The sequence below is a fragment of the Populus euphratica genome, unplaced genomic scaffold, assembly GCF_000495115.2.
Source record: "Populus euphratica unplaced genomic scaffold, PopEup_1.0 scaffold3.1, whole genome shotgun sequence".
NCBI lineage: Eukaryota > Viridiplantae > Streptophyta > Magnoliopsida > Malpighiales > Salicaceae > Populus > Populus euphratica.
Window position 1 is genome coordinate 1194850 of NW_011499847.1, and position 23997 is coordinate 1218846.

At 32.6% G+C, this 23997-nt stretch overlaps 1 protein-coding gene and 1 pseudogene across 2 annotated transcripts; both read left to right on the top strand.

Moving 5' to 3' along the window:
• Positions 1-4700: 4700 nt before the first annotated feature.
• On the top strand, positions 4701-9376 carry LOC105140144 (uncharacterized protein At1g04910-like). Of its 2 annotated transcripts, XM_011046863.1 has the most exons (11): positions 4701-5094; positions 5254-5319; positions 5422-5503; positions 5873-5949; positions 6096-6184; positions 6282-6465; positions 7249-7430; positions 7633-7735; positions 7825-8156; positions 8520-8993; positions 9104-9376. In XM_011046863.1, exons 1-10 carry the CDS (start codon positions 4903-4905, stop codon positions 8959-8961), a joined length of 1749 nt encoding a protein of 582 aa, XP_011045165.1. In that variant the 5' UTR covers positions 4701-4902; the 3' UTR covers positions 8962-8993; positions 9104-9376. The 2 variants fall into 2 exon arrangements, with proteins under 2 accessions (XP_011045165.1, XP_011045156.1); XM_011046854.1 differs by having other exon boundaries at positions 8520-9162.
• Positions 9377-10684: 1308 nt separating this feature from the next.
• Positions 10685-14149, top strand: LOC105140159 (uncharacterized protein ycf39-like; annotated as a pseudogene).
• The last annotated feature ends 9848 nt before the right edge of the window (positions 14150-23997 follow it).

A 23997-nucleotide genomic window follows, 5' to 3' on the forward strand; every position in this document is an offset into this window, starting at 1 on the left:
TTTAATATGTATTTCTATTTTTCCTTAAAAGGATGTCTAGATTTAATCCGAATAAATTTGACATTTCTAATACTAATTTATATGAATAATAATTAAGATATTATCACTCACTGATTTATTTAAATAAAATAAATATCCACGAACAGTTCCTCATCCCTCATCATAACATTTCCAGTCCTGCGACCTCACACACTCAATATAAATGGAATTTAATGGTAATCAAATGGATATGAGCTTCAAGAGAGAAAAGGGGTGTGTGTGTGCGTGGCATCGCATTTCATAATGTTTCTTCACCGTGACTAATGAGAATGATGCTGGCACGATCGTGGTTGCACGTATTCAAGAAAAATTATAATATATAAAATATACATGATCATGGATGTCATTCATGATATCCTTTTTTCCTTTTGCTAATCAAGTGCATTTTCCGGATCATCATTACATAATTGAATGACTAATACGGAATTAAATATTTCATTGAGATTCAATCTCAAGGCTATCATTTAATCTATCTTAGCCATCAAGGAACAGACCAATTTCTACACATCAAGACCCTTTTTTTAAAATCAGATTTTAGACTAATAATTTATATTCAAGCTGATGTATCAAAGCTATAATTATTTAATGTTTGAGTATTACTAATAGTTACACCACTAGTAATACTCAAACAATACTCGTCGATGCTCCTCTGTGAGTCTCTGACTATGACAGCCATAACGCCCACCAGTGCATCAACTTCAACAACATCAATGTGCTTGCTTGCGGCAGTTGTAAGAAAAACATCAATCCATTGTCGTGACCAAATATTTGTTAAAGTTGATGTTTTCAATGATACACTAAATTGATCATGCATCTCAACTAATGACAATATCCAAACAAGCCACTATCCTTAACAATTGGTTTTTTTTTTTAAAAAAAAAAAAAAAAAACCTTTTAAAGTTGACTCTACAACATATCAGGTAGTGGTGGACGAGTAACCACTTACGAGGACAATATTGTAATCTTGCAATAATCAGCTAGCTTCATTTTCAGAGAACAATAATTTATCACTTTTGACAAATTCTGCATCTTTTAACAACTCAACTTGTTTTTGTGGGCTATGGTTAGGTGGGTTTATGTGCAAGTACAGTACCTTTTCTGTCAGTCAACTAACCACCTACATTATCACCTAATCAGAACTAATTTAAAAACAAATTACAAAAAGATTATCTCCAATCTCTTCTGGCTGTCACGTGACGTGGGTCCCCATCACGAGTCTTGATCAAAATTATGACTGTTTGATCTAATAAATCAAAGTGCTCACAGCTCACCAAATTTTATCTTCCAGGAAATGGTCACAGTCGACTTGCTCTGCTTCTTTTAACCACCAAAACAGAGTCACTCTGCCACACATTATCCTCTGCAGAAATCTCTAAAAAAACGTGATCTCCCTCGGTTTCTAGTCGTTAAAGATAAAATTAAATTTCCATGATTGCCTTGGATTAAATCTAACATACCTTATAAATTATTAAAAAAAAAAACTACTGTTATCAAAAATCACTTATGGTTCAGTCAGCAACATCTATTATAATATTATTAGAAAAACCATTTTGATAGAATTAATTTTTTTATTTGATGAATTTTAAGAATTCCAATACTCTTTCATCTCTGTGTCAACTATTATTTCTTATTTTAATATGCTATAAACCGAGTAGATGTAAAAAAAATTCTTTTGATTGGTGAGATAATTAATATTAAATTTAGGTGGAAAAGGCTGCGGGGGGTGTACGGATACAAAAGAAAACAAAAGCACAGATTTAAATCACGTCGAAAAGCGTTATTAAAGTGACCAAAACGACAATGTTTAATCCGCCCGACACCCTTCCCCACTCGCTCCAAAAGCATCATCTTACGGGTTCAAAAACTGCACGCGCTTCAGCTTTGTGTGGAATTATTATTTTTCGTTAGTATCAAAATTTGGCGGTTATGATAGACGTGTATGTCACGTGGAAAGGGTGCGACAAACAACTATCTTGCCTGGAAGTAATGAAATTGTTAGAAAAGTTCCTGAGTGAATCACTCCCACTTACATTAGCCTATATAAAAAGCTTGCATTTTTTAGCAAGATTTTTATTAATATCGAATAGCTAGTAAAAAAAATATTATAAATTTTAATTTTATTAGATAATATTTTATGAAATGGTGCATGACCGGGTATCTAGAAAAATTATATATGAATTTTTTTATATAAAAATAAAATATGAAAACAAATATTGAAATTTCAAGAATATTACTCTATAAAATAAAACATACTGATTATACATACAAATAACCTCCATGAATTTAGGTTTTTTATATATCCAAATAATTTATATGATCCTTATAGAAGAGATTTATTTTTAGATTTGCATTTCCTCCTCAAGCTTTAAAATAAAATGATAACTAAGCAAGTTTTTTTAATTTTTCATTGAAAGTCTTAAACCATCTTGAGTTACATAATACAAGGTCATTTTTTTTGTTATTCTAGAATTAAGACACCAAGAAGGTGGATTAAACATTCCTTTAATTATAATATTGATAATATAATAAAAAATAATATAATTAAAGTATTTTAAAAAAAAAAAGATTTAAAACTTGATTTTTAATATGATATAATAAGTCTATATTCACATCTCATTCACATATCAAATACCAATTATACTTTAATATTATACAATTTTATTAATTCAAGTAAAAGATATAACAGTATTAATTAATCCAAACCAAATAATCACACCATTTAAAGATGTTGCCTATTCAAAAAAAAAAAAAAATTATAATGATTCCTTGTTAATACTAAAAATTTATCTAAACTTTGAGCTGTTTACCATTATAATTTTTTTACAATAATATCTACTTTCTTAATATAATAGACTGTATAGTTGAAAACTATAATATATGTATAACTCACTCAGTAATACTCACGATGATTGAAAATGTGTAATTGTAAAAATAAAAAAAAATTAAAACTTGATTTTTAATATAATTTAGTAAGTCTATATTCACATCTCATTCACTCTCAAGTACCAATTATACTTTAATATTATACAATTTTACTAATTCAAGTAAGAGATATAATGGTATTAATTAATCCAAACCAAATAATCACACCATTTAAAGATGTTGCCTATTCAAAAAAAAAAAATTGTAATGATTCCTCGTTAATACTAAAAGTTTATCTAAACTTTGAGCTGTTTACCATTATAATTTTTTTACAATAATATCTACTTTCTTAATATAATAGACTGTATAATTGAAAACTATAATATATATATATAACTCACTCAATAATACTCACGATGATTGAAAATGTGTAATTGTAATGAATATAAGATTTTTATGCTCTGTGTATTCTAATATAAAGATTTAATTTAACACAGTTTGTGGTATGCTGTAATTGATGATATTTGATTGTCTTTTCTTTTAGAATAGCTTATATATTATGTATACTCGTGATCTCTCTTTAATTTTGCATAAAAAAGAGTTTTATATATGTTTCTATGAGAAATTAATTGTTTGATAGCTTTTGGAACATCTTTGATGGCTAAAGCGGGTGACCAGTTCAAATGAACATGTCATTTGGTTAAGCTATTATAATAAAAATCTCAAATGTTTATCACAGATGAATAACGATATACCGGTTTGCTTCATATGTCTAAACAGTTGGAACGTATCTGACAGCTAAAATGGGTTCAAGTGACCATATCATTGATCAACTAGTTTCAATAATATTATGACGTGTTTATCATAGATGAACAATGATTGATTGGTTCATTTAATATACCCAAACAATCAACCTATTTAATTTTAAAATTAATTTTGATAGTTTCAAACATAATAAAACTTGAACGATTAAATATACATCAATTATATTTATATATGGAGTGTAAAGTGTATGAATTTATTTTAGTCTACTATTGAGTAGGATATAAAGATTTGATAATAAGCATAAAAAAATCTTTAAAAACTAAATTTTCACTTGTTTTATATTCTAAACTTGTTGATAAATATTTTTATCCAGTCCCCTGTATTTCCTGATATAATTTTTATATAAATTTTTTAAAATTTAATCTCAACTAAGCATATTATGAGTATATTTTTATTTAATTATTATCATTAAAATATATGAAATATTAATATATTTGGTTTAAAATTCAACACCTTTTTTCTGTTATTCTTAGTTATTATCCATCAACTATAACGTTTAATTTACTTGTATTCTCTAAAATATTAATTTATAAAATCGATGATGCAATATGTGACTGATTTTAGTATAAAAATATTTTTTAAGTTAATAACATGTGTGTTGGTGCAAGAATTTGAAGTGCTTTGAAATTATCACTTGCAGTGCACACAAACGTTATTTATTTATTTTTTAACTTAAATGAGTTTTTTATACTAACTCATGAAAATATTTCGCAAACTTATATTATAATTATCGTATGTTACATGTGTGCACGTTAACGTAAGAATAGAAAATAAAAATGGGGCAACTTTTCCTGTAAAATCATCCAAACAAACTAACCATTACCATCTATAACCCACGCGTCCAAATCTTACTACAACTCGGCGTCCAGTTTCCATAACATCACCCGCACCCAACCACCCCTGTATAAATATACAAGATGGAAAGGTCTCGGCGCAGTCCAATTCCAGGGAACGCCTGAAAGGGTCTGGAACTCAATCTGTCGCGGGACCCTCGTAAAAAATTTAAATTAAATAAATAATACAAAAATGTATTTTTCGTAACTGTAGCAACAGCAACAGAAGTCTTCCTCCGCTCTGCTCTGTCCTCTTCTCCGCTCTGCTCATCAGCTTTGATACATTCTTTCTCCTGCCTTTCAGAAGTTAGCTTTCAACAACTCTCTCGTTCTTTTTTCTACAATGAAGAAAAAGACGAGAGAAACCAAACAGCGTAGCATCGCTGCCGCCTTGCTCCACTGGATTTTCTTTACGAGTCACTACTTGCTTCAGTTTCCGTTACTCTCCGCTGTCTTCGCTTTCCTCCTTTTCTTTGCTGCCTTCTCTGTCATCTCCCCTCTTCCTCCTATCATCAACCACCACCGCTCCTCGAAGGTACTGTCTCTGCCTTTCTGATTTTGGCGGCTGTGGTTGTTTATTTTGTTCGTTCTCATTTGAGCAGGACGTTTACGTTTCTCTTTTTATTGTTTTAATTAATTAATTAGTAATTACCTAGCTAATGAGAATGATTTTCTGTTTTGTGTTATGAGGTAGTTAAAAAATGGAGCTAAAGTAGACGAATCAACGTTGAGTGCAGAGACGTCGCCGTTTCGTGTTCCGGTTTGTAACTTATACGACCAGTCTTTGTTCTTTAGCACATCGTGTCTGTGTGTTTAGCTTTAGTTTGCCTGATTTTATTTTTTGGTTTTCTGAAATGGTTAGAGAAGTGGAGGGCGTCATTTATGGAACTCAAGGTTATCGAAGTTTTACCATGGCTGCAGTAACGCCAACGATAGCTTTCAAAGTAAATTCTAGTGGCTTTAATATCTGCTGTTTTCCTCTTTATTTGGAGATTTTTGGTTTTGATGATAATCTTGTGTTTGTTTATGAATTATTGTAGGAATGCTTCGAATATTAAATATTAATCACATTGAGAAATTTATTAAAAAAAGATGACGAAGCTGGTCTTAATTAGAAGGGGGCATGTGTTTAATCTGGGAGTGGCAACAGATTTCATGTCTAATCTTGTTCATTTATGGAGTTATGCCAGGGAATCTTTTTAATTTGTTGAGATACACTATGGAGTATTTTTTTCTTTTCTTTTACTTTTGACTGCTAATCTGATCAGAAGACTTTAGACATTAATTTGGAGTTGTGTTGTTATATGATGTAGCTGCTGATTTGAAAACGAATAGTAATCGGTACTTGTTGATTGCTACAAGTGGAGGGTTAAATCAACAGAGAACAGGGGTGAGTTTCTTACATTTTGAGTTTTGGAAATAAACTTGATGCAATTTTAGCTGATAGTTTACTGCCAATGGTGGGTTTGCCTTAAAATAGATAGGACGGTAAATTAGTTCGTGATTCTGAGATTTTTATAACCATTATGGCCGCAGATAACAGATGGTGTTGTTGCAGCTTATATTTTGAATGCTACTCTTGTTGTTCCTAAGCTGGATCAGAAGTCTTTCTGGAATGATAGTAGGTATGTCCGCAGATAACAACTTGTATTCATTGTTAACATTCTCAATTCTTTTTGCTCAAATATCAGCATGTTCATATTATTCTGGTGTTTGATGCAGTGATTTTGCTGAAATATTTGATGTTGACTCGTTCATTTCATTCCTATCAAAAGATGTTACTATTATCAAACAGCTCCCTACTAAGGGTGGGAAAGTTTTGACCCCGTATAGAATGCGTGCTCCGAGGAAGTGTACTCCAAAATGCTATCTGACTAAAGTTTTACCTGTTCTTAATAAGAAGCATGTAAGCTTTCTGCTAAAAGTGCAGCTTGAAAATCGTGTTTCTTTAAATTCTATGTTTTCATTTTTTTTCTCACTTCATGACTGTACACGGTGCAACCTAAAAAATATGAAAAGCTTTAACGGGAAACAAATTTATCACTCTTACTTTTCTAGTATTGTTTGGTAGATTAATGAAAAGGTTGAATATGGATATAAATCACTGACTTATGAGTTCAATTCTTTCAACGTTGCATCAGCAATAGATGCTAGAGGAATGTGATATACCAAGCTAGCCAAAACATATCTGTATAATGAGTTGTATTATGGTTAATGTTTAGCTAAAATTTCAATCTATCATGATTGTGTTAGAATTCATGAAAGGATGCACAAAATGGAAAATAATATAACTACAGTTTCATCAACTTCGCTGTTTGTATTTACTTAGGTGAAACGCTGGAATTTTGGAAAGCGACCATCCTTGGCCAAACTCTAATTTCAATGTAGAATTTGATATGCATAGAAGCAGGGACATACGACCACAATATCTGTGCGGTTGTGAAACTGAAAACCAATTAGGGAAAGCAGGGACAGAATATCTGAAGCTGTTGGATGTTCATTTTGGTTTCAAAATTTTGAAATATTTTGTTAGTTTCTTGATTTGCAGCATTGGTTTCAGGGTATTCATGAGATTTTAAACTCATGAACTTTAATGACACATTACTTACGTTGATTGAATACTGCTCGGCTTCCTCTTTCTTTCTGTTTATGTTAACTAACATTTGCTGGCCATCCCTTGATTTTATAGGTTGTTCAGCTCGGAAAGTTTGATTACAGGCTCTCAAATAGGTTGAGCCCAGATTTACAAAAGCTAAGATGTAGAGTCAACTACCATGCTTTAAAATTCACAGACTCAATTTTGGAAATGGGCAAAAAGCTGGTTCAGAGAATGAGAATGAAAAGTGAGCACTTTATTGCCCTGCACTTGAGGTAATATCCTTTTGAATGCTTGATTTATGGTAGTTTTCTTCTAGAAACTTTATTGTCGTTTGAATCATTGTCTAGCAAGTTTTTATTACTATAGAATTGTGTTGGGGAATTTTTTTTTTTTTTTCACCTATGCTAAGCTTAGAATAGTCAACATAGGAAAGGGTCAGAGCAATAACACAAATTTAACGTTATCATGTTATAGGTTTGAACCTGACATGCTTGCATTCTCTGGATGCTATTTTGGCGGGGGAGAAAAAGAAAGAATGGAACTCGGCGAGATCCGGAGAAGGTGGAAATCTTTGCATGTGAGACCCCTGTAGTTTATCAGAACACATTGCATATCCTAAATGGTTTTTGAAGCATGGCTGATATGTTTATTTTGATGTGAACGCAGGCAAGTAATCCTGACAAAGAACGGAGGCAAGGAAAATGCCCTCTCACACCAGAGGAAGTTGGTCTTACGCTGAGAGCTTTGGGTTTCGGAAGCGATGTTCACTTATATGTGGCTTCAGGTGAAGTATATGGAGGTGAAGCAACATTAGAACCACTCAAAGCTCTCTTTCCGAATTTTCATTCAAAAGAGACTTTAGCAAGCAAGAGAGAGTTGGCACCATTTTCATCATTTTCTTCTCGAATGGCCGCACTGGATTTCATTGTTTGTGATGAAAGTGACGTTTTTTCTACCAACAACAATGGAAACATGGCCAAAATAATAGCTGGTCGAAGGTATGTAATTCTTTATTTCTTCAAGGCCTGAAGTTCGTTCTTTCCTTTTGTTTTATGCCTACAGTTTGTGCAGAAGCAATTCAAAGGCCTTATTAACAGGTGAATAATTTTCTCTTAGAAATGTTTATGCGCTTTTCTTGTTTTTGTTTTCAAGTCCAAACGGCTTAAACATTGAAGTATTCAATTCGTGGGGCTGGAAAATTATGAAGTTCTCTTGGTGTATATTACATTTGCCTTCAAAATCTTTTAAATGACACCTGAACTGTTCTACATCCTTGTAGTTTCCTAGACACCTTTGGTCTTGCTTTATGGCTATGGCAGCGCACTTATCCACGGTTACTTTGTCATGTTTTTGTATTGCAGGAGATACTTTGGGCACAAACCAACAGTTCGTCCAAATGCTAAAAAACTATACAAACTGTTCATAAACCGACATAACAAAACATGGGAAGAGTTTGCGTCCAGGGTTCGATCTCACCAAATTGGTTTCATGGGAGAGCCAAATGAGGTGAAGCCTGGAACTGGTGTGTTCCATGAAAATCCTTCATCCTGCATATGTCAGGATCCTGTAGCTAAGGCTGGGGCAGGTCTGAATCCTACTCCTCAGACTCTACCACACGAGGGACATAAAAATGTGAAAGAGAATACCGAGAGGAATGGGACCAGTGATGTGAGTGACGAGCACTCAATAGAGGACGATCATGATCAGGATGCGACTGACATGGATTATGTGGACAATGGAAATGTGGTCCAAGGTAAAGGCCTGGCTGGTGAAATGCTGTCGGAGGAATTCTTTTCTGACTGAGGAAGGAGACTGCATTTCTTCGCATAACAAGAGTAATGAATTCTTTAACCTAACCCAATTCTTCAACAAATTCTTTGGGTCTTCATCTTGCCCCCTTCTCCCCCTTTTCTTTTCAACGTCGACGGTTCATCGTCTTCTGCAGCTGGCATAGTGTGAAAAGACCTTTGTATATACAAAGGCCTAGGCAGCCTTTTGTTTTTCCTTATTGGTCGGCGATTCTTGCCGTAAGGTAAGATGGGTACATACAAGTAGAGGAGCATGGAAAATATACCAGATAGACAGCTCGGCAATGAAAATAAAATCGAGGGTGTTTCGTTTTGAGTAATCTATGTTGGAAGGGTGGTTAATTTTAATCAATGATCCATCGGCCATTGATTAAAAAATCCCATTATTATCAATTTTTGCTATTATTATTATTATTATTATTTCGCATCAATGTAATAAACTAAAAATCCATATAAACCACATGATGATTAATTATTAACAATCAAATTCTTGTTACCTAGATTCTTTCTTCTAATATATATTAAGCTATGGTCAGTGCTGATGTTTAAAAAATATTCAATTTCTTTTCAGTATCAGTGTCATTAAATTTTTTAAAACTATATATTTTAGATGAATCAATTATCAAACCTCGGTTATTGTGAAAATAAATCTTGCAAATAATCATTATTGTTTTTTTTTTGGAGTTTGCCTGAGGAATCATTATTTTCTTACAAGAATGACTTTTTATACTAATTTTTTTTAAAAAAAACATAAAAGGGTAAAAATCATAAAGAATAATCATTATTTTTATGTGTGGTTGTAGGAAATATTAAAAAAATATGTGAAAAAAATAATATTGAGAAAATAATAAAATAGTAGATGAGGGAACAATAAAGAAAATATATATAAAGAAGAGCCGGGCCTACTTAAATGCTGATCGTATGGGCTCGTGACATCCAGGCTTGAATGCTTGGATTGGAAACATACAATTATTTTTTCTTTAAAAAAAAGTTTGACAACCAAGCCACCAGTAATGATAATTACAGCACTCCATCACTATTGTGGATAAATTGGATAATTAGCATTTAAAATATAATTAAATATTTAAATATTATAGGATGAGAAAGTTTGGGTGAAAAATTATAATTTAAATATATTATAATATAAAAATATGATATTTTAATAATACTATGATTAAAAACACAATATTTGATATATATCACATTTTTTTACTATGACATTATTTAAATATAATAGTTCGTAATTGTTTTGAAAAAAAACTGAATATTTGATAAAACAATTAAATTATAGTTAAAACAATCAGATTATTTTAGCTATTATAAAGTTTTAGATTATTTTCATGTTTTAAATCTTAAAAAATTTATAAAATTATATTTTAAATTGTAATTAATATTGTGATCATGAAATATAATATTTTAAGTTATTATATTTTAAAAAAATATTTAATTGATATTATATTTTAAAAATATAATATTTAATAAATATCATAATTTATAAATACGATAAGGTGAAACTATTTTTTATTTTAATTTTTTTCTATATAATATAAAAATCTATTTTAAACTCAAAACACATTTCAAAATAACCCTAAAAATCCAACAGAAATATCCATCTATTTCATCAAAAAAACTTCATAAGAACGATGTCGTTTGGTTGCAAGAAAAAGGCCCTGACGGGCCCTGTCTTTATCGTTAGTAGTTGGAGAACAGTATACGTGACGAATATCGTGATCCATTTGAGAGGACGACGTGTCAACAGTCCCGTCCATAATTTTCTGCTCTTTCTGTCTTCTCAATGTCCCCCCTCAGCTGCCCTCCCACGGCAATGGCATGCAAACTCCCAACTCAGCTAGCAACCCCAGGAAACATCCATCACCACCGTAAATTCACCGCCACATCCACAACTAACTCCCTCTCCTGGCGTAGGATTCTATCGCCCGAACCTCTCCTCTCTCTTTTCACCTCATTTCCTTCAGGGAAATGTAATGTAATGCAACATGTCAAATGCAGTGCTAGTGGAACTGCAGAGGCACCAGGGGCAGTAAATTTAGGACCAGGGACTCCTGTTAGGCCAACTAGTATATTAGTTGTAGGAGCCACTGGTACTTTAGGCAGGGAAATTGTTAGAAGAGCCCTTGATGAAGGTTATGATGTTAGGTACCTTGTTAGACCAAGACCTGCTCCTGCTGACTTCCTTCGTGATTGGGGTGCCACTGTTGTCAATGTGAGCTGTTTTTGCTCTCGTTTTCTGCTTGCCAGTATAGGTTTTGTTAAGTTGTTGTAGATGGATTGATTTGGATTTTAATATTGTTTTCAAAATGTGGATGACAGGCAGATCTTAGTAAACCTGAGACTATACCTCCAACAATGGTTGGGGTTCATGCGATTATTGACTGTGCTACTGGGCGTCCAGAAGAGCCCATTAAAACGGCATGTAGTGTTTTGAAAGATTATATCTGTTTAGTTTCTTCATTTTTGGTTTCTATTGAGGACTATATTTGCCTAGAAATGTCCATGTGCATAATGCCTTGCCTCAATAGCAGCCGTTTGTTCATCGTCTTAAGAAAGCAATGGCATCTGCCTTGTATTGAAATTGAATGCGAAAAAAAAGAGAGAAAGAAAAAAAAATCCTTTTGTCCGCTAAAGTCTTCCACATAAACTGGAGATGGTGTGGTGATGCCCACTTCTATTAGTTTTTACATTGAATATGATTGGATCGACCCATAGACCTTTCTCATCTTGTATGTGTTGCTCGATATTTTTTCTTTCCCACAATTTTCTTTCTTCACAGTTAATAATATATATTTTCCATCTGGACAGTGTTTTGATTCTAAGAAGAATTGAGTAGCACATGCCTTCTTTAAAAATGAACTTGTCTAAGACAGGTTAATATCTTCGATGACCTTTATATATTTTTCCTCTGATTGTAATGCCTGGAAATCTTACGTGGATGTTCCTGATTGTGTTTTAATATGTTCTTGTTGGCCTTATCTGATCCATATATTCTGTTTAGGTAGACTGGGAAGGAAAAGTTGCTCTTATACAATGTGCAGAAGCAATGGGAATACAGAAATATATGTTCTATTCTATTCACAACTGTGACAAGCACCCTGAAGTTCCACTGATGGAGATTAAGTATTGCACCGAGAAGTTTCTTCAGGACTCTGGCCTAACTCATGTCATAACCGGTTATGTGGTTTCATGCAAGTAAGTGTCACCCAAAATAAATTTTCATGAAGTTTTGATCTGTGTTCTCTGTTAGCTAGACACATGGCACAATACCACTTCATCCATCATTGTCTCCAAAATCTTTGATCCCACATCACCCCTAACCTTGCGAAAAATGCGTGCCTATATAGGTGCCTTACATATACTCCTGATGTACTTGGGAAACAACAATTGTTTGTGGAAGGTTGCGTGAATCTATTCGTGTACCTAAAAGTGTAAGCATATTGACAATGTGCAGACAGTTCGTATTCTCTAAAGGATCCTGGCCAGGAAAATGATGACATTAATATGAAAAAGTAGTTGTTTTGAGTATGCGTGTTTTGATGTTTCTTTCTAATTTTATGGTTTTGGTTTTGCCTCGGCAAATTTTTCCTCTGATGTTATTGATCCAGCTGAAAATGACGGTTGCTAATTTATCCAGGGTCTTATTGGGCAATATGCAGTACCTATACTAGAAGAGAAATCTGTTTGGGGAACAGATGCCCCCACAAGAATTGCTTACTTGGACACCCAGGTTAAAGATTCTCAATTGCTTGGGTAATTAATTTTGTGAAGTCAAGCTAAAGCTGAGATTTCCTTTTTCCTATTTGCTATCTTTCTTGTTTTATTAGGATATAGCTTGATTGACATTAATCGCATTACGGAATGAGAAAATTAAAGGGAAGCTCCTCACATTTGACAAAATTTAACCTTTAATAAAGACCAACAATGTCATTCTTCTGAAATCTTTTTGCCAACTTAATGATGATGCTTGACTATTCATCCGTCTTGTTGCTAGAAGGCCCTGTTAGTTCCAGGTTTTCTTACCTCAAGTGATGAAGTGAATATTCAATGCGTTGGGTTGGACCAAAGTGAATGGTGATACACTTTATCTGTTCTGTGCTAAACATGCTGTCTTGGTTTTAGGTCATAACATTGGGTGAGAGGCTGGCAGGGCAGGGTGCAAATGTTACTACTGTTCCGGTTTCTATCTTGAGATTCACTCGTCAATTGACTAGGTTTTTTGAGTGGACAAATGATGTTGCTGACAGACTAGCATTTTCTGAGGTAACCAGTTCTCATCTTTCGTTTCACCTTCTAGCCATGTTACATAAAGCAAGCGTCTTATCAGTTAGCATTTTTTGTCCTGCATTGAAGCATGTAAAGATTACAATTATGGAAGATCTCTTAAAGTATGTAAACTATATTGTCGAAACAGTGAATCGTTAGTAGTCTTCTTGATATGTTGGGGTATACTATGAACCTTGAGAGATCGACTGAACACCTGCTGTTATGCTGCTTTTCGCATCAACTCCATTTGAGGACTTCATAAAGTCTCAGTTTCACCTGCATCATAAGCTCACAAATTTTCAGATGTCTACACTCATGATTTTTGCTTTGAGATTTTGTTTCCTTTCCGGCTTTATATGGAATAAAGCAAAACTGAGGTTTTTCCTTCTCCTACGGGGTATTCGTAGGTAAGCTTACGAGTGATATCGTTTTCTCCGATCCAATGAATGGGACATACAATCTTCTTGGGGTGGACCAGAAAGATATAGTTACACTGGAGAAATATCTGCAGGATTACACAAACATTCTAAAGAAATTGAAAGACCTCAAAGCACAATCAAAGCAAAGCGACTTCTGCATATGAAGAAAAACTGTTATGTCGCTGTGAATGAAGCATAAATATGTATGTAAGCACAAGTTTTATGCTTGGCAAAATGTATGAATGGGTAAAGCCTACTCATATTCCTCAACTTGGTATTCACTCTTTCCTCTATCTCACTCGTTGTTTTCTTTCGTTTGGTTAAAGGGACCAAAGGAAAATAGAAACTACAATGCTTTATTTCATAAGAGTTGATCAAAGAGAAAATTTTGGTTGGTTGGTAACATGTTTTGCCATCTACTTATGGACTATGTACTGGTTGGTAACATGTTTTGCCATCTACTTGTGTGTATGGACTATGTGCTTGTAACACCCACTTGCATTTTCTTTCAATTCTCTTGAATGCCTTGGCTCTGAGGCCCAGTAGTAATTTCTTAATCCTTCACTCTCCAATTTAATATGCTTTAAGGCATGGCCTTGAGGTTAAGAACCCTCTGGAAACTAGAATGTTCTAAGATTACTGTCTGTTAAAAAGTAGTTTTTTTAAAAAAATAAATTTTTGAAAAGTAAATTATTTTATGATATTTAATAGTATTATAAAAAATAAATTGTCTCATAAAAAATATATATTTTTAAATAATTACTACTATATTTTTAAATATCACTATTTTCTCCAAAAAGGCTATCTTAGATGACACAAGGCGGATAAATCTTATGATATAACCTGTAAATTTATATTATATATATTAATTAATTAAATATTTTTAAATATATAGTTAAAATAAAATACAGATGTAAAAATAAATATAGCGTATAATCTTTCATTTCTTTTCTGTCATGATTAACTTCTCTTCCATATTTAAGGTGAAGATCCAGGACGTCAACCCCTTAAATAGTTGAACCCTCCATTCAATTATGTTATGCAAGTTTGTTTTTAGCCTGACTAACTAAGATTATAGCAAGAAATAGAAATTAAGGAAAAAATAAAATCTTAAAATTGATAAGAACTGAACAAAAATATAGAATGGAGTGGTGCATGATTAGCTATTAGAAATAAATTATAGAGAAATGATGACTCTCTCTTTTTACTTTCGTTTTTCCTGAAAGATGGATAGGGCCACCAAATTTTGACACCGCACCAAAGAGGAGGAGCCTCCTAATCGCTCTATCACTGTCAAAATCATTTGAAGGTCCTTACACGAACTTGATTGGAAGCCAGCTTTCACGTCTTCCAAGATTTAACTACTGTTGGTTCGGAAGGTTAATAATTATTGGACTAGAGTTAATCCGAGTTAGAGTTAGGTTTGATATCAAATCAAGTTGGCCCAATGAAAAACTCGTGATCTTTTTAAATCCAATCTGAAATCTGATTTATTTAAAGGGTGATTGACACAACGCTTTAACAAGTGTTTTTAAAAATTTGAATTTTATTTTTGTTTTAAATTGATTTTTTATGATTCTAACCGACAAAATATATTAGTAATCGGTGATTTGGTCAGAACTCCTCCTCAGTAACTACTAATGATCTCATTTATTGGATCAATGGACCCTATGAAAACCAATCACTTTGGTTGGTGAAAGAAGGAAAGCGAAAGGTGCCTTGTCTGTGAACCTTCTCTCGGCCGAGCCCTCGAGCAAGTTTCTATCACCACACCAACAGGACAGTTTGTATAATTTTACGAGTCATCTCTTTTTATTTTATAATGTTATAAACAAGCAACAAGTACTGCTGTGATCATTTTAGACTCCACTGTGTTTTTGCAAAAAGCAGTTATATACCAAACACATCCTAATTCCCATATCTTCTATTGTAACATTGTCTTTCTGAACAAAAATCTAAATAGGTTTCAACCAGGAAAAAAGAAAATCTTGATTGTGGATTTGCAGTAGAAGGCCTAGCCACTGCGTGGCCTGCAGGTTCTGGCGTTTGATTTCTCGGAAGCCAAATGACACCAACTTACGAGTAACGAGGAGACTGAGGAAGAGGCTCGGCAGGATTTTGTATGCTTAGTGAACTGTTTGTACCTCTCTGTCTCTCTCACATGCATAATGTACCTAAATTAACATGGACTCATCTTGAAATCCGCATGCAATGCCAGCACAAAGCCACCGTTACTCAACAACACATGCCCTGGTCTCCCTAGCAAAGCACTCTTTCTTTAGTTCTTGTGTGTCCATGTGGAGACTGTCCTTGTAATAAGATTTGTAGTTGCCTCTTATTAGTGTTCGAGGATTAAAAAAAAACTGATAGAAATAAAAAAGATAAAAATCACTCCTGACCATGTAGTACTAAGTTAAGATATCCAAACTCGAGGGTGTACAATAGAATTTAAAATTTTCCAACTTTTGATGCTGTAGTAATCATGGCATTGGAATACTTGGTTTCCCTTAAGAAGCCAGACATTAACTAATTAAGATTTAGAGTTTAGAGGTGCCCAAAAAAAATGAAAAAATTATGTTGATCGGTCTGCTCAGCTTTCCCATATTCCTAAAAGAGCAATATGATTAAAACTGGCCTCACGATCTGGTTTAGTGGAGTTGAAAAGGTGGATGTCTATAGAGGATTCTGCATAAAGTCCCCCTTACTTTAGGCTTTCTATAGATTGGTAGGTCGGTATGGATATTCTCACCCTCGATATTGCTTTATTGACTTTGATTATGTTTTGTTTTGACTTCACTATGCTAATCTTTGATTAAGAACATCATCACAGCACTCTTCATCATGACATGTTTTATACAGTACTACGCTTATATTAAATACATATATTTTTCCCATTTCTAAATTTTACTGCAAGAGGGAGGAGAGTCATTGAACTTAACCCTACCTATGATCCGGCTTAATTGAACTAGGGCTGTCTGTTTTACCATTTTTTTAAAGTTAGAACGGTAATGTTTCGTATAAATTTTTTAAAAAAGTTCTCTTAGATTGGTGAGCTAGCTAGAATAAAAGGAGTTTAATCAGATTATTTATTTATTTATTTGAGAATGGGGGCATAATTAATCTTACGAACCAGTCGGTGGTGGATATCCATGACTCAAACCTCGCATACCCAACGGCACTTCTCGATTCGCAGGAGAAAGATTGTGGAAGACAGGGGTCAAGATTGGTTTAGATTAAGGTAAAGAACCGCAGTGGAAGACAAGACCACAGATTAAGATTTAATAGGAAACTGAACCTTAAAAAAATGAAAAGACATAGCATTGTTTCTAATAACGAAGATTTTCATGGCAGCTTACTCCACTTCTTCAACGTGAGGGTGCAGAGATGCAAAGTGAAAGTGAGTGTTAAGAGTCTTCACCAATCTCTCTGATCACTCGGTACTTTTCACAGATTAATAGGCTCTTACTTAAAAGAAGAAACAAGTATACTTTGTCACATGCTTACTTCCCTCTCGAAGGACCCCCTTTGCCCCCACTGCATGTTATGCTGTCCATCCTTCTTTTGGTTTTTCTTGCATGTTGTCAAGGAGAGAGAAGGGGGAGGAGAGTACGAGAGGGAGAGGAGCTCTGTATAAAGAGTTCTTGAACGGCACCATTGACTAGGAGGATTTTTGGTGATTATCGGTTTAAACGGTTCAGTTCTGATTAAAAAAAAAATCTATTCAAACTGAATTTTATTCTTAAAATTTTGAATCGAACAGAACAGAAATGAACGAAAGAATTGATTTTATATATATATTTTTTTAAAACCGAATAAGTTTAATTTAATTTATTAGCCTTGTAATTGGGCTATTTTTGACGGGTTTTGATGTACTAATCTTTATTTTATAGTGGGTTTTTCTAGTTTAGTTTGGTTTGATATTTTTATTTTTAAATTGTAAAATTAATATTAAACCAAATCTAATTTTTTAGCTAAAATTAAAAAAAAATATTAAAAAACCATTCAGTTTAATTAATTTCAAATCAATTTTAACAAAATATCTCAGGTAACTCGATTAATTTTATTCAGTCAGTGGGTGACATAGTGTGGCTTCGAACTTCAAAAAATATCCACATGGCCGGATTACATTTTCTTTTCCCGCACGTGTGCATCAAAACTAAATTCTTTTTCGTTGGATAAAATGAATTTTATTTTCCTTATACACTCCACTGCCACAAACTCCAATTCCTTAGACAGAGTAGATGTTCAGAAACAAACATCGCAGTTGTTTGAAATTGTACTATAAATGATGTTTTTATTTTCAAAAAATTATTGAAAATTATTTTAGATAATTTAATATGTTAGTATAAAAAATATTTTTTAAAAAATAAAAAACTATTATTTTAATATTTTTTAAAATAATATCTTTGCCCACCACCACTCTAAAAAGACAAAAAATAATTGTGACAATATTCAAGCAAGTTCTGTAAGTTCAATTATGTATTTGACAGCACTCATGAAATTATTTTGAGGTCCCAGGATACTGAACTAAATGCTCGAAACAAAACAATACCAATCCCGATGAGTTAGGGCCCGGGATCTTTGCAAACAGAGCGCAATTAAAATCTTTTGTTTTTATTTGAGTTGGATTTTAAAAAAATTATAATTAATTCAAATATGAACATGTATTGGAATTTGGATCACAAGCACTCGCACTCGTTGTAAATAAAAAAATCTCAACTTTAGATGATGTAATTTGATCGGTTATAATTTAAGTTTATTTTATAGAATTATTCGTTTAAGTATTATAAATTTATATAATTATTAATTTTAAAATTAATAACATTAGTCCAAATTAACTCGGATATCTACATTAATAAATAAAAAAAATATCTTTTTAAATGAATAAAATAGCATTATTCTGAACATATCATATTAATTTACGTGAACATATCATATTACGTTGACGATTCGTTTTATATTTACGTGAACATATCATATTATATGCACAGCTAGAAGGTACCCTTCACAGGAATTACAGTGGGAATGGCGATGGAATCTGGAAACAATGTTGAAGTCGAACCTTTTGGTTTATTTAAGAGCTCAAAGCTAGATCCGGGGAGTTTAGGCACGTGAATGGTTCAGTACAAACTTTAAGCATCTCTCACGCACATGACACAAACATGATTTGCTGAGATCATGTTCTCTTCTTCTTTGACTGCATGACCATCCGTACACATACACTCAATTATATTATTAGGAGATTTGTCTTGCCTTGAGTAATCTTTAATTACTACTATATCAATGGAGTAATAATATGCTCCCACCTGCCATGGCTGATCAATGTCCAGGACCTGGTGGCCCACTGGTGGAGTGTGAGAGGCGACACATTGGATTCTTTTTATGTGATGGTTCTGCTCTCCTAGGGTTTTAGCTACTGAGGTGGAGTGGTGTGTTCTTATGCTGTTAAGAGGGGTGAACCGTGAATAGAGTGGGGAAATTTGAGTGTTGGAGTTTAGGGTTTGACCTAAAAGTATGATGCACCGAATGGAAATAAAGATTTGGTTTCGGAGATAAGAATATAGATATAAAATACATCTTTTTTTGGATTAATTTCAGAGTTAATTTTTATATTTTTAAAACCATGAAATATAGAAAAACATAGCACATGTGTCTTTACAATCTTTATATTTTATATCTCAAAACAATAATTAAATGCTACTTAAATATACAATGAATGAACAAGCTCTATTGTAGGGTGACAGGTTGTACGCTTCAAAGGAGCCAGGCACAATTGAATTTCTTGTGGGAATAAAGGGTACGTGAGCTATCTACTTTGAGGCAGATTCGCGTTTCAAATAGTTCTAGATTGTGTTTTACTAGATTTTAGATTTTTTATTTATTTAAAATTAAAATTTTATACTTTTTAATAGTTTTGATATAATGAAAATTTTATACTTTTTAATAGTTTTGATGTTTTGATATAATAATTATTTTTTTAAAAAAATATTTTAATATATTTAAAAAAAAATTAAAAACAACAACTATTACTATATTCTCTTTGTTGGTGCAGGTAATTAGGTAAAACTGTCGTCCGTGGGGTGCTAGTATGTGTGCGTACATGTATATTCTAGCCCAGAGAGAAGAGGACAAGGTTCTTTGCAATTGATTGAGCGTGAGATTTAGTCTAGCTTTCTTTCTGATTTAAATAATGAGGCCATATGAAGTCGTCATGGCCTTATCATGCAAGCTGTGAATATGCTTGCCGATGGACGAGGCAATCAATGTGATGGGTTGATGGGTTTTCTTTTCCATGATCAGCAATTGTACCTTGAAGATGCTATTCTCCAGGAAGACTTCATTTTCAAGCCCTGGTTTTCTCCAAGGACAAATCATGGTAGATCACAACAAGAGAAGATTCTCAACAAGGATAAGAATGATTTTTTCAGGTTCTACCAGGAAAAGATTTCATGTTTCTGTACGTGGTTATTTGCCATTTGCCAACAACACATCTAATCATGAAAAATAAAAGAAAGTAAACAAATCATGTCATGATGGCCGATCGTTAATGGCCCGAGTGTTGTGTGATTTGATTGTGCCACTGAGAATACAACCTCTGTTTTTTTGGCACAAACCTAAAAAAAATGCCTCCAGAAATTGATTAGTATCGATTTTTCTTTGAACAGGTTTTTACATCAATCTTATCTTTAAATAACTTTAATTTTTTCTAGAATCTTTTATTAAAATAATCTAACAAAAACATTAAATTTTTTTTTAAATATTCTTGTTTTTTATAGTGAAAATGAGATGAATTAATATAATAATTTATTAGAAAGCAAGATTAAGACTATCTAAATCTTAGGGTCATTTTTAGGTTTATTTTTTTCATTATTTTACATTTAGGTGCTTTACACTCTCGTAGGCATATAAAAGAATTTATCCGCACCAAAAAATAAAAAAAATTATGAAGAAAAGAAGATATTAGTGATGAAAAATAGTTTGTTAATGTCATTATAACACTAGAACATACTTAAATATTGGAAATGATATTTTACCGTGTCTCGAGACAGATGCGCGTTATTCATGTTACTGTTAGCACAACACTTACGCTACAGTGATGTACAGTAACATGAACAATGCGCATAAGTCTCGAGATACGGTAAAATGTATTTTATAGTATATTTTACAATGATACGAACAATGCACATGAGTTTAAGGACATGGGAAAATATTATTTTTACTTGAAATATTTTATAATTATAATTACATTTAAGAAGTCATTGGATTATAATATTCAACACGATTTTATTCCCAGTCTGACCTAAAATCTAAGCCATGTTGGTTGAGAACGAGGCCTGTCCTCCGAGCCATCTGCTCATATGCCAGGATGAGCCTGTTTTCAATTTCGACACCAAACTGGTGACTGCAACCCTTTTTATCCAGTTGCACCACTGAGGATTCTCGTTGAATTTTGGACACCGAAGCATTAAAGTTTTATTCGGGGTGATGGCTTTTCCATTGATACCCATTTACCGAAAGCTGTTCATGTGAGTCCCTTACTTTGCACTTTAATTATAAGAAGGTCCAGAAGTACAAAGCACCAATATCGCTAAAAGAAATTGAATTTTATCCGAAGAGAGAACAAGAAGAACAACTACAATCACTAGAAAAATCTGAATTTTACACCAAGAGAACATAAGAAAACAATTACAATATTACAGCTCACAGTAGCTTTTTTATTTTTATCTCAAGTTAATTTTTTTTTAAATAATCATCGATAGATATATTGAAAAGCTGTTTAAAAAATAACTAGATTGCTGGTAGAAAGAGTTATCACAGGAGGAACAAGACAAAGGAAAACGAAATGCAGATCGATATCTCTATTTTCTTAATTATCTGAACTTAATATTATCAGATCATGCACTAATACAAGTTGAACTTATCTCTAAATCATAACATGCACAAGTAGAACGCTTTTCGTTACCCTGTAACCAAGATCTTTTAAGTTAGTTCTCTTCGTTGATTTGTTACATGTTAGATTCAAATAACCATATATAATTGAATGCAATGTTATTTTCTTATAAAAAATCTTCAATGGAGTCTTTCTATATCTTCAATGGAGTCTTTCTATATTGAATCAGTGTAGATTTTCAACAAAGAAATGTCTTTCTTTTATAAAAAAGAGCACCGTTTTGTCGTGTTAGATATGTGCTCTAGATAGAAAACATTAATGGGCATGGATGAAAATATCCAATTTATATATATATAACACTGAAGACCCAATTGAAAGAAAAAAACTCTTCTAGGACCCATTTGAGCTCGGTGTGTAGGAGGGGGGCTGACGATCATCAAGGCTAGGACAGGCTCTGCACACTTCGGAGTGGGATATATCTCCAGCAGGCTGCAGCTCGCATGATCATCATGATCTTCTAATGAGATTAGCGTGTACTGTATGTAAAAGGAAAAGCATGGAGCTGTGTACAAAGCAAAAGGTTAAAAGGGCATATATAATATTATTATGGCAATAAATTCTTGGCTAGTTGTCTTTGCAATCATGTCATTTGACCCTTCTTTCTTTTATAGTAGTAGTAGGAGTAGGTGACCAACGAATTTAATGCTCAAAAACAGGCAAAAAAGAGGTCCAAAATCACCCCAGGTATTGACCACACAAAGGCTCCCATCATCGAGTCGTTGTCTCTACTACCTGGCGCTTTCCCAATCCGGAGAAATGTTATTTTTTAAAATATTTATTCATTTTTTAAAATTTATAAATTAATAGTTTGAAGACGTCAGAACAAATATCGATTTTGCAGGAAAGTTGAAACATGAAGCCACGTCCATGGAAGAAAATACTAAAATAGGACAAAGGGAAAGTTCAACTAGCACATTAAATAAATATTTTGAGTAATTTTTTATTTGTCATTTATGGTCTGTGTATTGTCATGATTTAATCTAAACTTTTTAGATTGTCTGAATTAGCTCTCGCATTTTTCATTTCTCTAATTTACCCCCCCCTCCATTCTCGTGAGGAAGAGTAACGAAATATATATATAAGTATTTCAATTATATTTTTAAAGTTTATGAGAGGTCTCGGTATCATTTAAAAAGTAATAAAAAAAAGAATTGAAATTAACAAAAACAAGAATATAAAATTAATTGAAAAATGTATTTTTTTAATAAAAAAAGTAGGATAACACATGAGAGGGTTGGTTTTTTAAAAAATAACCCAACTCTACCATCTTTAATTTTAACTCAATTGACAACATCAATATCTTTTTATTTATCAATTCTAAAATTAATTAGAAATTAAGATTCGAATGAATTCAACTATATATAATATCAAACTTGTCATATTCTCATTTTATCATTTCAATCACATGAAACTTTTTTTTATCAAAATTCTTGTTCACCATTGATTTTTTAATGAAAAATTAGATTAAAAAAACATAGATATTATATACTAAAAAAAGAGAACAAAAAATATATCAATGATGGTGATTGACGGTGTTGATTGTTTTGTATCATATTTATTCCTAGAATAATCTTATTTCCATGTCGATATGTCGATTGGTAGATAGTATAGTATGGATGAAAACAATAATTTGTATAATATGTGTTTTATCTAAAAATATATTTTTTAATGATTTTTTTTAAAATTTAAATATGTTCATTCTTACATTTTAGATTATATCGAAATGTTTCATTAACTTTAGGGATGGAATTAATATTTAAGCCCCTTTAGGGGCAAGTTGAGATTTGCCCTGAAAGTTTTTGTCAGACAAGAAAACACACAAAGGAAAAGACAAGCTACGAGTTGTAATGCTCAATACAATTACTGAACTAGCTAGAAGACATCATTGCAATCTGGTTAATGTATCTACGCTCGTGGTCCAACATTAATGTAGGGTTCTTGCATGAGACAGTATTGCTGTGGACTGGATGGATGACAATAATTTCCGGCATATTAAAATAGAGTGGGATAGCAAAATTAAGCTGTGGGATCCCAAGAAGATCCACAGCGTATATCAAAGAAAAAAACTTATTATTTCTCGACACCCCCACTAAATATAATTCTGGCCAGCTGACGAGCTTAGTGTAAGGATGCTAGACTCGACAAAATTTGGGATGAAAAATATTTGACATGATATATTTTTTTTATTAATAATATTGATGTTTAAGCTAGCTTATGTATATCTTAATTTATTTTATAAATTTTAAAATTAATAATCATATAAATACTTTTTATTAAATATCCTTAAAATTATTTTGGACACAAGACTTGCTATTTGCACTTGCTGGATAACACGTCTTTAAAGGGGAGGAATGATGGAAATCTATTTGTCCCATGCTTGGCA